Source organism: Phalangium opilio, unplaced genomic scaffold (genome assembly GCF_054372755.1).
Source record: "Phalangium opilio isolate 3A_F unplaced genomic scaffold, DU_Popi_V2 ptg000032l_1, whole genome shotgun sequence".
Taxonomy (NCBI): domain Eukaryota; kingdom Metazoa; phylum Arthropoda; class Arachnida; order Opiliones; family Phalangiidae; genus Phalangium; species Phalangium opilio.
In genome coordinates this window covers 2422839-2435538 of record NW_028324159.1, presented here as the reverse complement: position 1 = coordinate 2435538, position 12700 = coordinate 2422839, and the positions used below count along the sequence as shown (strand labels likewise).

General features: G+C 44.4%; 3 protein-coding genes across 3 annotated transcripts; all 3 read right to left on the bottom strand.

Moving 5' to 3' along the window:
* Nucleotides 1–6682: 6682 nt before the first annotated feature.
* On the bottom strand, nt 6683–8470 carry LOC149685263 (uncharacterized). Its single transcript, XM_089870985.1, has 3 exons — nt 7712–8470; nt 7236–7615; nt 6683–7193 (listed from the first exon to the last, which is right to left on the bottom strand). The coding sequence occupies exons 1-3, from the start codon at nt 8468–8470 to the stop codon at nt 6683–6685; spliced, it is 1650 nt and encodes a 549-aa protein (XP_089727111.1).
* A 170-nt stretch (nt 8471–8640) lies between these two features.
* LOC149685262 (uncharacterized) lies at nt 8641–9966 on the bottom strand. The gene has a single exon (XM_089870984.1). The coding sequence runs from the start codon at nt 9964–9966 to the stop codon at nt 8641–8643; it is 1326 nt and encodes a 441-aa protein (XP_089727110.1).
* Nucleotides 9967–9969: 3 nt separating this feature from the next.
* On the bottom strand, nt 9970–11961 carry LOC149685261 (uncharacterized). The gene has a single exon (XM_089870983.1). It carries the CDS (start codon nt 11959–11961, stop codon nt 9970–9972), a length of 1992 nt encoding a protein of 663 aa, XP_089727109.1.
* Between the last annotated feature and the right edge of the window lie 739 nt (nt 11962–12700).

The following is a 12700-nucleotide window of genomic DNA, read 5'->3' as shown; positions in this document are numbered from 1 at the left end:
ACACTTACTGAGATGTTGAGAGCCATGTGAACAAGTGTGTCTTGTGCCCTAACTTCAACGGTATGCGACTAGAGTACTATAATAAGCACGGGAATTTGCTATTAGAACTGAACCGTTGGAGGGTTGGAAAGTCGACCGTCTATCTCGCCGATGACGGGTGTTAGCCACTCGGGTGTTGAACTGAACTCCTTACTGACTAGGCTTCTTGATTAAAGTAACTCTACTATACCACTTAACTTGACTAACTCAGTTCCTGAGGCTGGTCAGGTTATATATACTTTCCCCTTATCTCTAGTTCCGCCTATCTGGACAAGGGGCGCTCAAGTAGTGCAATAGAGCTCCCTCTAGCTAGATACTCCATTTTATTAGAATGGATATAGGCCTAGGGTTAAGTTCATATGATTTGGAGCCTGAATGAGTATATCTATAAGTATTATTATATTGTGTGTGAAGGACCAAATGTAGCTGTCCGCTGCATCCCCCACACATTTAAGAAGGACATTCTTACTCCCTACTGGACGCTCAATACGGATGAAAGTATTTTCTTTCGGAGGGAAGAAATACGTTTTTTCGGTCTTCCCGCCTCCTATAAGGGCAATCCCGCACGTGGTGCGGGCACCCACATCAATAGCATACAAGCCCGCCCGAAGTTGTTCGGGGCGTTAAGTGGACCGTCAAGTTGAAGGGTATTGCCGGGGTAGGCAATGATGCCCGAACTTGGTTTGACGGAGGAGGAGGCGTAGGCAATAACGCAGATGATGGTCGAGGTGGTGGATACGGGGTCGCCAACCGTCGCAGGAGTGCCCCCCCCCCCGAGAAATACCCCGGGAAGGCACTCCAGCAAGGGTTGGAGCGACGTTAGAACATACACTAGGTTGTACTGCAGGACCCACAGTGGTTCCTCTACCCGCCAACCGGCGTCCACTTAGAATAACCCGCTCCGGGTAAGGACGTTCTCGCCTAGCAGGCGCCGTTGGCTCCGCGGTCGTCACTGTATTTACCCTATCGTTAGTCTCTAAGTCTGTCTTTAAATTTTTGATAGAGAGATCCAATACCTGTTCACGCGCAATATCCGCTAAATTAAAGGTATCCATGACAGGAAGCAATGGAGGAGGAATCGCGTATCGCACCTAACGCATAGCCTTCGGGAGGAATATCTCTGGACAACGCGTCCGCCACCACGTTTTCTACGCCTTTACGATATTCTACCTTAAATTTATAAGTCTGCAGATACATAATCCAACGTAATATGCGGTATGAAGGGTCAGTGCGTGTGTAAAGCCATTGTATGGCTTTATCATCAGTGATCACTGTGAAGTCCTTTCCTTCCAAGAAATGCTTGAATCGATTAATAGCCCAAAATAAAGCTAAGCATTCTTTCTCATATGTGGAATAGTTCTTTTCCGCTGCATTAAGCAGGGTAGAAGCGTAAGCTACAGGATATTCTACCTTTCCCTCTTTTTGACTAAGCATAGCGCCCAAACCAATGTTGCTAGCATCTGTGGTTAGGTACGTATGTTTACTGGTATCATAATGGTAAACAGAATGTTATTAGCATGTACTATAGCTGTTTTAAATTTCAAGAAGGCTTCTTCACATTGCTCACTCCAGAACCATTGGATGTTCTTACACTTAAGACGGTACAAAGGAGCTACTATCTCCGCATAATGGGGTACAAACCTACTATGCCATCCCGTAAAGCCTAAGAAACGAGACAGAGACTTAACATCTGTTGGTCTAGGAAACTGCTTATTAGCTATGGTTTTAGCCGGGTTTACATGTATACCTGTGCTATCTATTACATGACCTAAAATTAATGTAGACGGTTTAGCAAAGCGACACTTCGTTAAGTTCAGAGTAAGACCAGCCTTTGTTAATTGTCTAAAAACATATTCAAAAGCATTAAGGTGCATTCAAGTACGGGAAGTAATAATAAGATCATCTAAATAAACAAAAATAGTAAATTTAGATTTATCCCTAAACACCTCATCCATGAGTTTTTGGAAAGTGGTGGGTTCATTGCACAAGCCGAAGGGCATCACCACAAATTCGTACTTTCCAAAAGGGGAAGCAATGGCTGTCTTGCAAATACTATCAGGATCCATAAGAACCTGATAGTACCCACTCATTAAATCTAACGAAGTTATGTACTTTGGCTTATTTAGACCTAACAAAATGTCTTCTACCTTAGGAAGAGGATAGGGATCAGGTTAAGTAACCTTATTAAGAGGTCTGTAATCAATACAGAATCTCCATCCACCTTCCATTTTAGGTACGAGGCAAATTCCGGAGGACCAGGGGCTTCGAGAAGGACGTATTTGTCCTGCCTTCAACATTTTGTCTATATGTTCCTTAGTGATTGCTCTTTTTGATTCTGTGCATTGATAGGCAAGAGTACTTATAGGCTCCTGTATAAACGTTTTTTTTATTTCATTCAAAACTCCCGCGAAAGACTTCCACGTTTCCTCTTCCGAAAAGCCAGTAAAACCACTTTCCCCCCAACAACACCCCACCCACCCATGTTCGTTTAACCCCTTTTGATCCATCTCTCGAGAGGTCCGAGGAGAGACGAGAGTCGGGATTCAGATTTCGGACGCGAACGTTCTAGCAATTGTCGGACTGTTACTAATGCATTAAATAAATCTTTTTCCTATCTAAATAACGTCCTCCACTCATTCCACTTGACCTAAGCACAGAAAAAAAACGCAAAAATCTCAGAAGTTGGATAAAGAACTGGATAAAGAGACCAAATTAAATAATAGGATCGAGATAAAAAAAATGGAACGAGCTGTTTTGATGCAAGCACGTTGACGAACGCGTGGTGACCGCCATTACTTCTTCTTAGTACGGCACGTAGCTAAACCGGAAAGCGTCTGGTTAGATCGAAATGTTATGAGAAACGATAAGACTATGAACGAGCTGTTAGAACGTAGAACGAAATGGATGATTACTAGTACGAAATATTAATTTATATTGACAGCAATATTGTACCAAGAAGATCTTTAAGGGTGAGAGCGAAACGAGTTTGTGAAGCTTGTTAAGGTTTTTCGACAAAACCGACACAGAACGAGAACGAAACGAGTCCGCAGAACGAGAACGAAACGAGTCCGCAGAACGAGAACGAAACGAGTCCGCTGAACGAGAACGAAACGAGTCCGCTGAACGAGAACTAAACGAATCCGCTGAACGAGAACGACTACGCAAGTGTCAATCAACCATTGTTTGAAATGGAGAACTCCCGAGCCAATAGCGCTAACGAAAGCGATAGCGAGGACAGTTACCAACAGCCTCCAGAGAATAGAAATCGAAACAAAAGAACGAATGGACTGGAAGCTGCCCCACCCGGGTTTCTCCCATTAGATCAACTTCAAGGCATTATTAAAGCGGCAGTAGAAGCAGCCATACAAGGGCAACAAGCACACCAACGAGAAGCTATCAGGACGCAGAGAAACTGATACCCGAGTTTGATCCTAAACAGCCCCAACAGACCGTGGATATGTGGTTGAAAAAGGTCAAACAAGTGGCTAGAACGTATAGTTGGGACGAACAAGCTATAATTCGATACGCATTGCCGAAACTGCAAGGTACCGTGAAAACATGTACCGCTTGAACACTGTTGATCACACGTGGTCCGAATGGAAGTCCTTCTAAGGAACTGGTTCACGTCCCCTCAAGGAACCATGCATCATATGAAAGAAATGGAGCGTCGTGTACAAGGCCTGGCCGATCCCGTGGATGAATATTTTCATGATAAGGTTGGGAAGGCACCCCTAGCAGGATTGAACGAACCAACCGTGATGGACTACATCATAGCCGGTTTGAATGATGAGAGCATGTCAACTTCGATTAGTTCGAGGTCATTCAACTCACCCCATGAACTCCTGCATGGAAAGCCACTTATTGGTCAAACGAGGCCACAACAAGACAGTAAGCCATTCGCACGATAAGTGGAGAAGTGAAGAATGAACAACGACCGGCCAGAAGGCAGAACGAAATGAAGAACGCTACAAAGAACGAAAACGCAACGAAGAGAACAGTGAACGCCTCAAAACTACCCGCTCGTATAGACCAAGTATAAACGCAAAAGGAGATTCCCTTTGTTTCAACTGTCTTGAATACGGACATCTCTCGCGGGAATGCGACCAGCCACAGAGAAAGCCTAGATGGATGCACTGTAAGAGAACGGGATATACGACCGAGTATTTTCGCCGAAAACAAGAAACGCCATCAGCGAAAAATCTCGCCAACTGTCACGTTGACACCAAGAGTGAACCCACCCAAACAAATGAAAAATATTTCAAGGACGCATGGCTGAACGACAAACCTGTTCGATCATATGTTGATCAGGGAAGCAAATGTATTACTCCACAGAAGTCTATCACCGAAGAGATGAACCTAACGCACGAGAAACCGCCCAAGGGAAAGGTAATAAGCGGTTATGGACAGGGATAAACGTTACCCATCGGAGTACTGAGCGGTTAACTAAAGGTGATCAAGCGAGCGCCAATGTGAATATTTACGTAGTGGATGATCATGTCCAAACAATACCCTTACTCATTGGTCAAGCTTTGACAGATCAACCCCATGTAACGGTGGTTAAACGAAAAGGAACAATCCGCTTGTTCAATGAACAAAACGATAACGAAGAAGAGGACGGTTGTTTAACCAATATCAAGATTCCCATATTGCCGAAAGAGAAAGTAAATCTCTGGGCGAAGGAAGCCGTAGTTATACCGGCCAACCACGTTGGATATATGGATTTACTGGCCAACGATCGAGAAGAAATTGGACGAGAACTTTTCGTTGATGCAAAAATACGAGCGCATCCTGGGAAGGAACATTGCATTCCAAGGAGCATTATGGCCACCGATAAAAAAGGAAATAGCGTGATGCCTATAGTGAACGTCTCCAACCAAGAAATAACGATTAAGAAAGCGCAGAAAATTGCTAGAGCAGAAGTTTGCCAACAGAACGAGAGTGAAGAACCGTGCACGAAAACTGTTCTTCACTTGAACGATGAAAATATGCAACCTTTCAGGGTCGAAGAAATAAATATCGGACCGGACGTCACGGAGGAAGAAAAAATCAAACTTGTCTCATTGTTGAACGCGTTCCGAGACTACGGGAAATTTGACGAACAACCAAGGCGGAAATGAAGATAGAGTTAACATCGAACAAACCCGTTACTTTTCGTCCTTTCCGATTGTCGTACGCAGAACGGGAGAAAGTTCGAGAAAAAATAGGAGAACTTAATGATTGTGGCATTATCGTTGAGTCATCATCTCCTTACGCAAGTCCGATACTTCTCGTAAAAAAGAAAATTGGGGAAGATCGGATATGTATCGATTACCGCGCATTGAACCGTTTGACTAAAAGAGACGCTTTTCCGTTGCCTAGGATCATAAGTTTATAAGATATGTTCCATAAGTGTGTCACTCGTTAATGAGAGCTTGTCATGAAGTGACGTAGGTGAAACGTCATAGATTCTCGTAAAGCGACGCCTGGTGAGGCGCTGTCAAAGGCTTAGTACAGACTAAATAGGAGGATGGACTGCAAAATCGAGTGTAGTCAATTCTCGCGTCGTTCTTGAACTAGATCTCATTAAGCCTCTAGCATTACGAAGTATAGGTAGTGGCATACTTATGGAACATATCTTATAAACTTATGCTAGGATTGATGATCAACATGATCGTCTACAGGGGAATAAATTCTTTACAACTCTCGATCTACCATCGGGATACTACCAGATTCCCGTAGAAGAGTAATCGCGAGACAAATCAGCTTTCGTGACGCCCGACGGCCATTACCAATTTCTTGCCATGCCCTTTGGCATCACAAATGGGCCTGCGATTTTCCAACGTTTGATGAATAATGTTCTAGGGCCGTTGCGATACACTATCGCTATGGCTTACTTAGACGATTTGTTGTTGCTTAGCGTAACCGTCGAAGAAGGTTTAGGAAACCTAAGGCAAATCTTAGAAGTATTTAGAAATTGCGGATTAACCTTGAGCCGAAATAAATGTTTTTTCCTACAATGCCGAATCGATTTCTAAGGCTTTGAAGTCAGTAAAGATGGAATTCAACCGGGAGAAAAGAAGATCAACTGTGTACGCAATTTTCCCCGTCCCACAAACGTGCATGAAGTTCGAGCGTTTCTTGGATTACCAAGTTATTTTCGCCGATTTGTAAAGGGATTCGCTGAAATTGCAAGCCCGCTGACCGCTCTGTTACGCAAGGACACCTCATGGAAATGGGAAATGAACGAAGATCAGGCTTTTCAACGTTTAAAAGGAAGCCTAATAACTAGACCAGTTGTAGCGTCTTTCCGGATACGATGGTTAGGTCGGGGTGAAGAATTAAGTCGAGAACTTGTGTTTAAAATTTAATTGCCGCGATGGCATTTATTAATGTTAGGAACAACTAAACTTATTAAGAGTCGCGTACATTATTGAAAACTAACTAGCATTTATATAAAGGTTAAAAGCGCGAGAGCTGAGACTACAACCGTATTATAATGCAACTGACTGGATCTACCCAAAATTACAACTTTACACTGGTTTTTATACAAAATTCTAGAAGCTAAAAAACACTATCATTAGATCAAAATAATACTTTTAAAGTCTAATATTCGTCTACAGTTTTTTAGCTGCAACATCCTCCGCCCAATGAACAGGAAAACTGTTCATCCCATGTCGACTTCCAGGTTGTATAGAGATTGAACCGCTCCTCTGACTTCTACGCCTCCAGGTAGTCTTAGGCTGCAGGCTCTTATTTTTCCGTCCCGGCCGGGATACGTCTGGGTGATTCGTCCCATCCGCCAGATTTGTCGTGGTAGCTTTGAATCGTCGAGGAGTACGATGTCGTTGACTTTGAATGTTGTTTGATTGGGCATTGCTCTACTGCTGTGAGCTGATCGTAGTTCTAGCATGTAGTGGTTCCGCCATCGCTTCCAAAACTGATTGATTACGACTTGTCGATGTCTGAGTCTTCTTGTCAGCTGGTCCTTTTTGGCATCTGAGGGAGTGCCTTGGAAGATCTGATCCGGAACTGTGGTAACTCGTTGACCAATTAGGAAGTGTGATGGGGTCAGTGGTGATAACTCCTCTGGATCGGTCTCGTTGTTCGTCAAGGGCCTTGAATTAATCACGGCCTCGATCTCCGTCAAACTCGTCGTGAGTTCCTCATAGGATAGGCTATTTTACCCAAGGTTTTCTTAAGGCACATCTTTACGGAACGGACTTGTCTTTCCCAAAATCCGCCCCACCAGGCGGCTCGTTCTACGATGTATTTCCATCGTATTTGTTAATTTCCCAGGTACTCCTGGAAGGGCTTGTCTTCTATATTTTGATACAATCTTTTGAGGTCTTGATCCGTTCGCTTGAAAGTCTTCGCGTTCTCGGAATATATCGTGCAGCATACACCCCTTCGAGCCACGAATCTTCGGAATGCCAGCATGAATTTCTCCGCGCTGAGGTCGGTGACTAACTCTAGGTGGATGGCTCTTGTAACTCCACACGTAAAAAGTGCTTAACACACCTTCGTGGTACCCTTTCCTGCTCGTGCGAATAAAGGCCCGGCAAAGTCGATCCCTGTCACGGTGAATGGAGGCGATTCTCTGATTCGGTCCAGTGGCAAGAGTGCGGTGACCCTGGTCCCCTTTTTTGACTTTGAAACGCCGACAAACGATTCATTTGCCAATGACTCTATTCACCATTTGACGTCCTTGCAGTACCCAAACTTCCTCCCTGGGTTGAGTTAGCGTGTTGTTTAGGCCTCCATGCATCGTGGTGTAGTGACTTTCCATCGCCATTAATTCCGCCAACTTGTGCTTCGATGGTAGAAGATAAGGGTGTTTGACTTGAAACTCGAACGTTGAGTTTTGAAGCCGACCTCCCACTCGGAGGAGTCCATCTTGCAGGAAAGGATTGTATTGAAGAATCTTCGATGTCCTTGATAATGGAAGCTTTTCGGTTAATCTTGCGATTTCTTCCGGAAAGGATTGGCTCTGGACTTGGTGAATCCATAGTTTTCGAGCATGGTCTATCTCTAGGGCGTTCAATGGTCCTTTGAAAGATGGGGCATGCTTTCTGATATTATTCGTGAAACGAACAACCCAAGCGGTCACTCGAAGAACTCTTCTTAATGAACTGTAGTCTTCAAGCTTAATGATTGGCTCCATCTCTTGGACGTGACTTGCTAATTGACAAGTGGTCCGTCTCTCAACGTCTGCTTCTTGAGTGTCAGCGGCTGTTTTCATCCATCCTCTTGGCCATGCGGATTTATCTTGCATCAACCAAGGCGGACCTTGCCACCAAACGTTATTGACTAGTAGATCTTCGATGTTAGTTCCACGTGAGGGATAGTCAGCAGGGTTAGTTTTTCCGGCGCAGTGACCCCACGATGACGGCTCCGTTAGTTTGTGGACCTCGGCCACCCGGTTGGCTACGAACGGTTTCCATTCTCGCGCCATTGTTTGAATCCACTGTATGACTATAGTGGAGTCAGACCAATACGTGGTGATTTCTCTTTCAAATACGTCCAAGGTATACTTTAGCAGGCGGGATCCTATGACTGCGGCCATCAGTTCAAGACGCGGTATCTTCACCTCTTTAATTGGCGAGACTCTAGTCTTTGAAGTTATTAGGCTGACTCCAACTTCTCCTTTTTTCGTCTGGTATAGGCATGTTTACTGGCATCGCAGAAGACGTGTATCTCCTTCGAGGTCATTTCTTCTCCTGACGCTTCGTAGTACCAACGGGGAATTGCGACATCTCTTAGGTTCGACAGCTCCGAACACCATTGACTCCATTCTTGACTAAGGTTCAATGGTAACTCTGTGTCCCAGTCTACGCCTTCAATCCATAGCTTCTGGAAAAGACACTTGGCTCGTATCAGGAACGGTGATAAGAAACCGATGGGATCAAATATCCTTGCGGTCGCTTGTAGCACACTTCTTTTTGTATTCTTTCTTGTCTCCAAGAACTCCAGCAAGGGCGACACGTTGAAGGTCAGCTGATCGGTATGTGGGTTCCAAGAGATTCCCAAGACCCTCAGTGATAATGGTGAGGTTTCCGCCGTTAACGATAGAGATTTCTCTTCAGGGATAGCTTGATTATTCCAATACTCTGACAGTTCCTTAGAATTGGATATCCACTTGCGTAGGTTCATACCGGCTTTGTTGACTAGTTCGGTTGATTGAGAATAGAGCGTTTTATCTTCCTCTATGCTTGCTACGCTGCATACGAGATCATCGACGTAGAGACTCTTAGTTAGTTCTGAGCAGGCTTCTGGGTACTGATCTTGATATAAGGCAAAGTGGTATTTCAAGGTGGCTGCCAACAAGAACGGACTTGAACTGACGCCGAATAAGACTCTGGCCATCCTGAAGTGGACATATTCGACAGGTTCGGCTCCATTCGGCATCGATTTTATCCATAGGAACCTACAGAATTCTCGGTCCTCTGACGCCAAGGATATCATCAGGAAGGCTTTTTCTATATCGGCCATGACAGCGAATTTTCCCATACGGAATCTCATCAGTATGAGAAGCAGGTCTGGATTCAGGTTGGGGCCCGGACTTAGTAGCTTGTTGAGTGAAGGCTGACCCTTTTCATGAGCTGCAGCATCGTAGACGATTCTGAATTTCGTCGTCTTCTTATCTTCTCTAGTCACCGGAAAATGAGGAATGTAGTACTTCGGTCCGTCCGAATGGATCAGCTCTGGAGATACTTCTTCGATAATACCTTGTCGTAAATACTCTTCAAACGTATCTTGATACCTCTGGTACAGAGCCGGACTTCGTTGAAACTTCTTGACCAATCCTTGCATCCTTCTGCTGGATAATGCGAAATTGCTCCTCAACATATCCGGACGTTCGTTCCATGGCAGCTGGACTTCATAGCGCCCTTCTCTGAATTGGATAGTTGAATTGTGCTTGGCTATGATCTCTTCGTCGCTTCTTGACATGGATTATTCTTCTAGGATTCCCAAGGCTTCGAGCTCCCAGAACGCCTTTAAGTTCTTATTGACTTCTTCAACTTCAATAGCTGCATGCATTACAACTACGGCTTGAGCGAAGACATTCGAAGACATCGGTGCTGGTCCTTGTACGGCCCATCCTAACTTGCTCTCCAATGCAACGAATGAGCCGTTTAGTCGATGGATGAGGCCTGTGACAATGGTCCAATAATAATCCGCAGCAATCAGCATGGAAATCTCCTTATTCACCGGCTGGCCTTGAATTTCTCCTACATCGGCTAGTTGAACTCCTCTTTGGGACATCATCTTCCGTATATCTTCTCCAGGTATACTGATTGCGGTTCCTAATATCTTTGGGCTTTCGAGGACTGTCAACTCAATTTGATATGCCGGATTGTTCACAGAGCTCAGCGTGACCTTGACTTTCCTTCGGACAGATGTGCTGGATTTCTCGCTTTCAAAACTCCCAACGGCGATGGTTCCTTGACCTACGATCGGCAAGTTCAGTTGCTCTACTACATCTCGAGTTATGAACGATTTCTGAGCTCCATTATCCAGCAGGCATCTGATAGGTTGCCTTTTGCCTTTCTCTTCCGCATACACAACTATGGTTTGCAGCAGGACTTGTCCTTCGTTAGAGCTCCTCTTTGGACAGACTGCTGTCATGGATATTGTTGTTGTGTTTCCTTCAGGCTGTACTTCTGCGTCTGATTTCCTTGTCGTTTCTTCGTGAATCTCCCGACAAATTGATACGTGGTGTCGCCTCTGGCATTGACTGCTTTTCTTCTTTGATTTGCAGCGACGAGCGGCATGTCTAGGCTTTAGACATAAAAAACATCTTTCTTGGCGACCTAGCAGCTCCATTTTTCTTGGCAATGTTACTGCTGTGCAGTCTTCTGGCTTGTGGGTGGCGCTGTTGCAATAGCAGCATTCTTCAGGGTTCGCTATTCCCACGTTCAGGACTGCCGTTGATGGAACTCTGCTCTTGTATGGAAACCCACTGGGTCTTGAGTTGTTGGTCTCCAATTTATAATAACTTCTTGACTTGGAGGTTTGGTTATGAGTCTGCTCTTCCTGTACGTCTCTGGTTGGCCTGTTCAGGATTACTGCTCTTTCTCGGCACTCGACTTCCTTTTCCAAGTGATCTAGTACGATGTTAACATCGTACTCGTCGAGGCTCTCCAGCTTTCGTGAATATTCCAAGGCAATGTCCGGTCGTAAGAGCTTGATTACCATGTGACAGAACATGTAGCCATAATTCTCCTTGGGGACTCCTAATACTTCCAGACATTTAACTTGTATATCGCAAGTATCATAGAGATGTCTAAATGCTGCAATGTCCGACGATCTTTTAACTGGGTTTAAGCTGGATATCTTGCTGAGATGGCTGATGATGGCAATCCCCTTTCGTCCAAATTTCTTTCTTAGTTTTTCCACGGCCTTCTCGTAATTTTCCTCCGTAAGCGTGAAACCGGATAAGGTATTTAGAGCTGCTACTTCCATGTAGGACTTTAAGTAGACGAATTTGTTGACTTCACTGATGGTCGTATTTTCGTGAACCGCTACTCGAAATTGATCCCAAAAACTTCTCCATTGGGTCGGCTCACCATTAAACTTTGGAATGGTGACACGAGGTAACTTGACCATGACTTCATCTGCTCGGCTGCCAATTAAACTTTGGCTTTGATCCTGTCTTTCTCTTGCAATACGTAGCCATTCCTCAATTTTGGCTTTTCTGTCCAGGATCTTCTCTCGGAATTCCTCAACTTCATCAGTTTCTCCTTGGATTTGGTCGATCAGTATGAGTTCCTCCAGCTTTTCGTCTTTGGCCAGTAGTTTGGTTTCTTTCTCTTCCAGCTGCTTAAGTAGCCCTAACAGTTTCTCTTGGTCCATAAGGGTTCTCAGTCCTTCCGCGTCAATGCTGTCCATGATCGCACATGTTCTCGTTCTTAAAGACTCTCTCTGCTTTTGTATTCTCTCCATATTTACCCAACTGTCGTATCAACTTAACTTTGGCTTGATGACTGTAAGCGTCTTCTTTGTAGCTTGCTGTCGTACTTGTTGAAATGACGTTACCCTTCTTATTTGAGCTTGTTAACTTTGGTTTTGCTCCTCCCGAGTTTCGGCACCAATAACGTGTAGCGTCTTTCCGGATACGATGGTTAGGTCGGGGTGAAGAATTAAGTCGAGAACTTGTGTTTAAAATTTAATTGCCGCGATGGCATTTATTAATGTTAGGAACAACTAAACTCATTAAGAGTCGCGTACATTATTGAAAACTAACTAGCATTTATATAAAGGTTAAAAGCGCGAGAGCTGAGACTACAACCGTATTATAATGCAACTGACTGGATCTACCCAAAATTACAACTTTACACTGGTTTTTATACAAAATTCTAGAAGCTAAAAAACACTATCATTAGATCAAAATAATACTTATAACGTCTAATATTCGTCTACAGTTTTTTAGCTGCAACACCCGTTCTGGGCTTGTACGATCCCATGGCAGAAACGGAGATACACACGGATGCCTCCCAACGAGGTCTTGGCGCTGTACTTTTTCAGGTGGGAGCAGATAGAACGAAACATCCCATTTGCTATGCTAGTCGATGTACGACGACAGACGAAGGGAAGTACCACTCATGCGAGTTAGAAACATTAGCCGTCGTATGGGCCTTGGAGAAGTTTAGAACGTTTTTAATTGGAAAAACTTTCAAAGTTG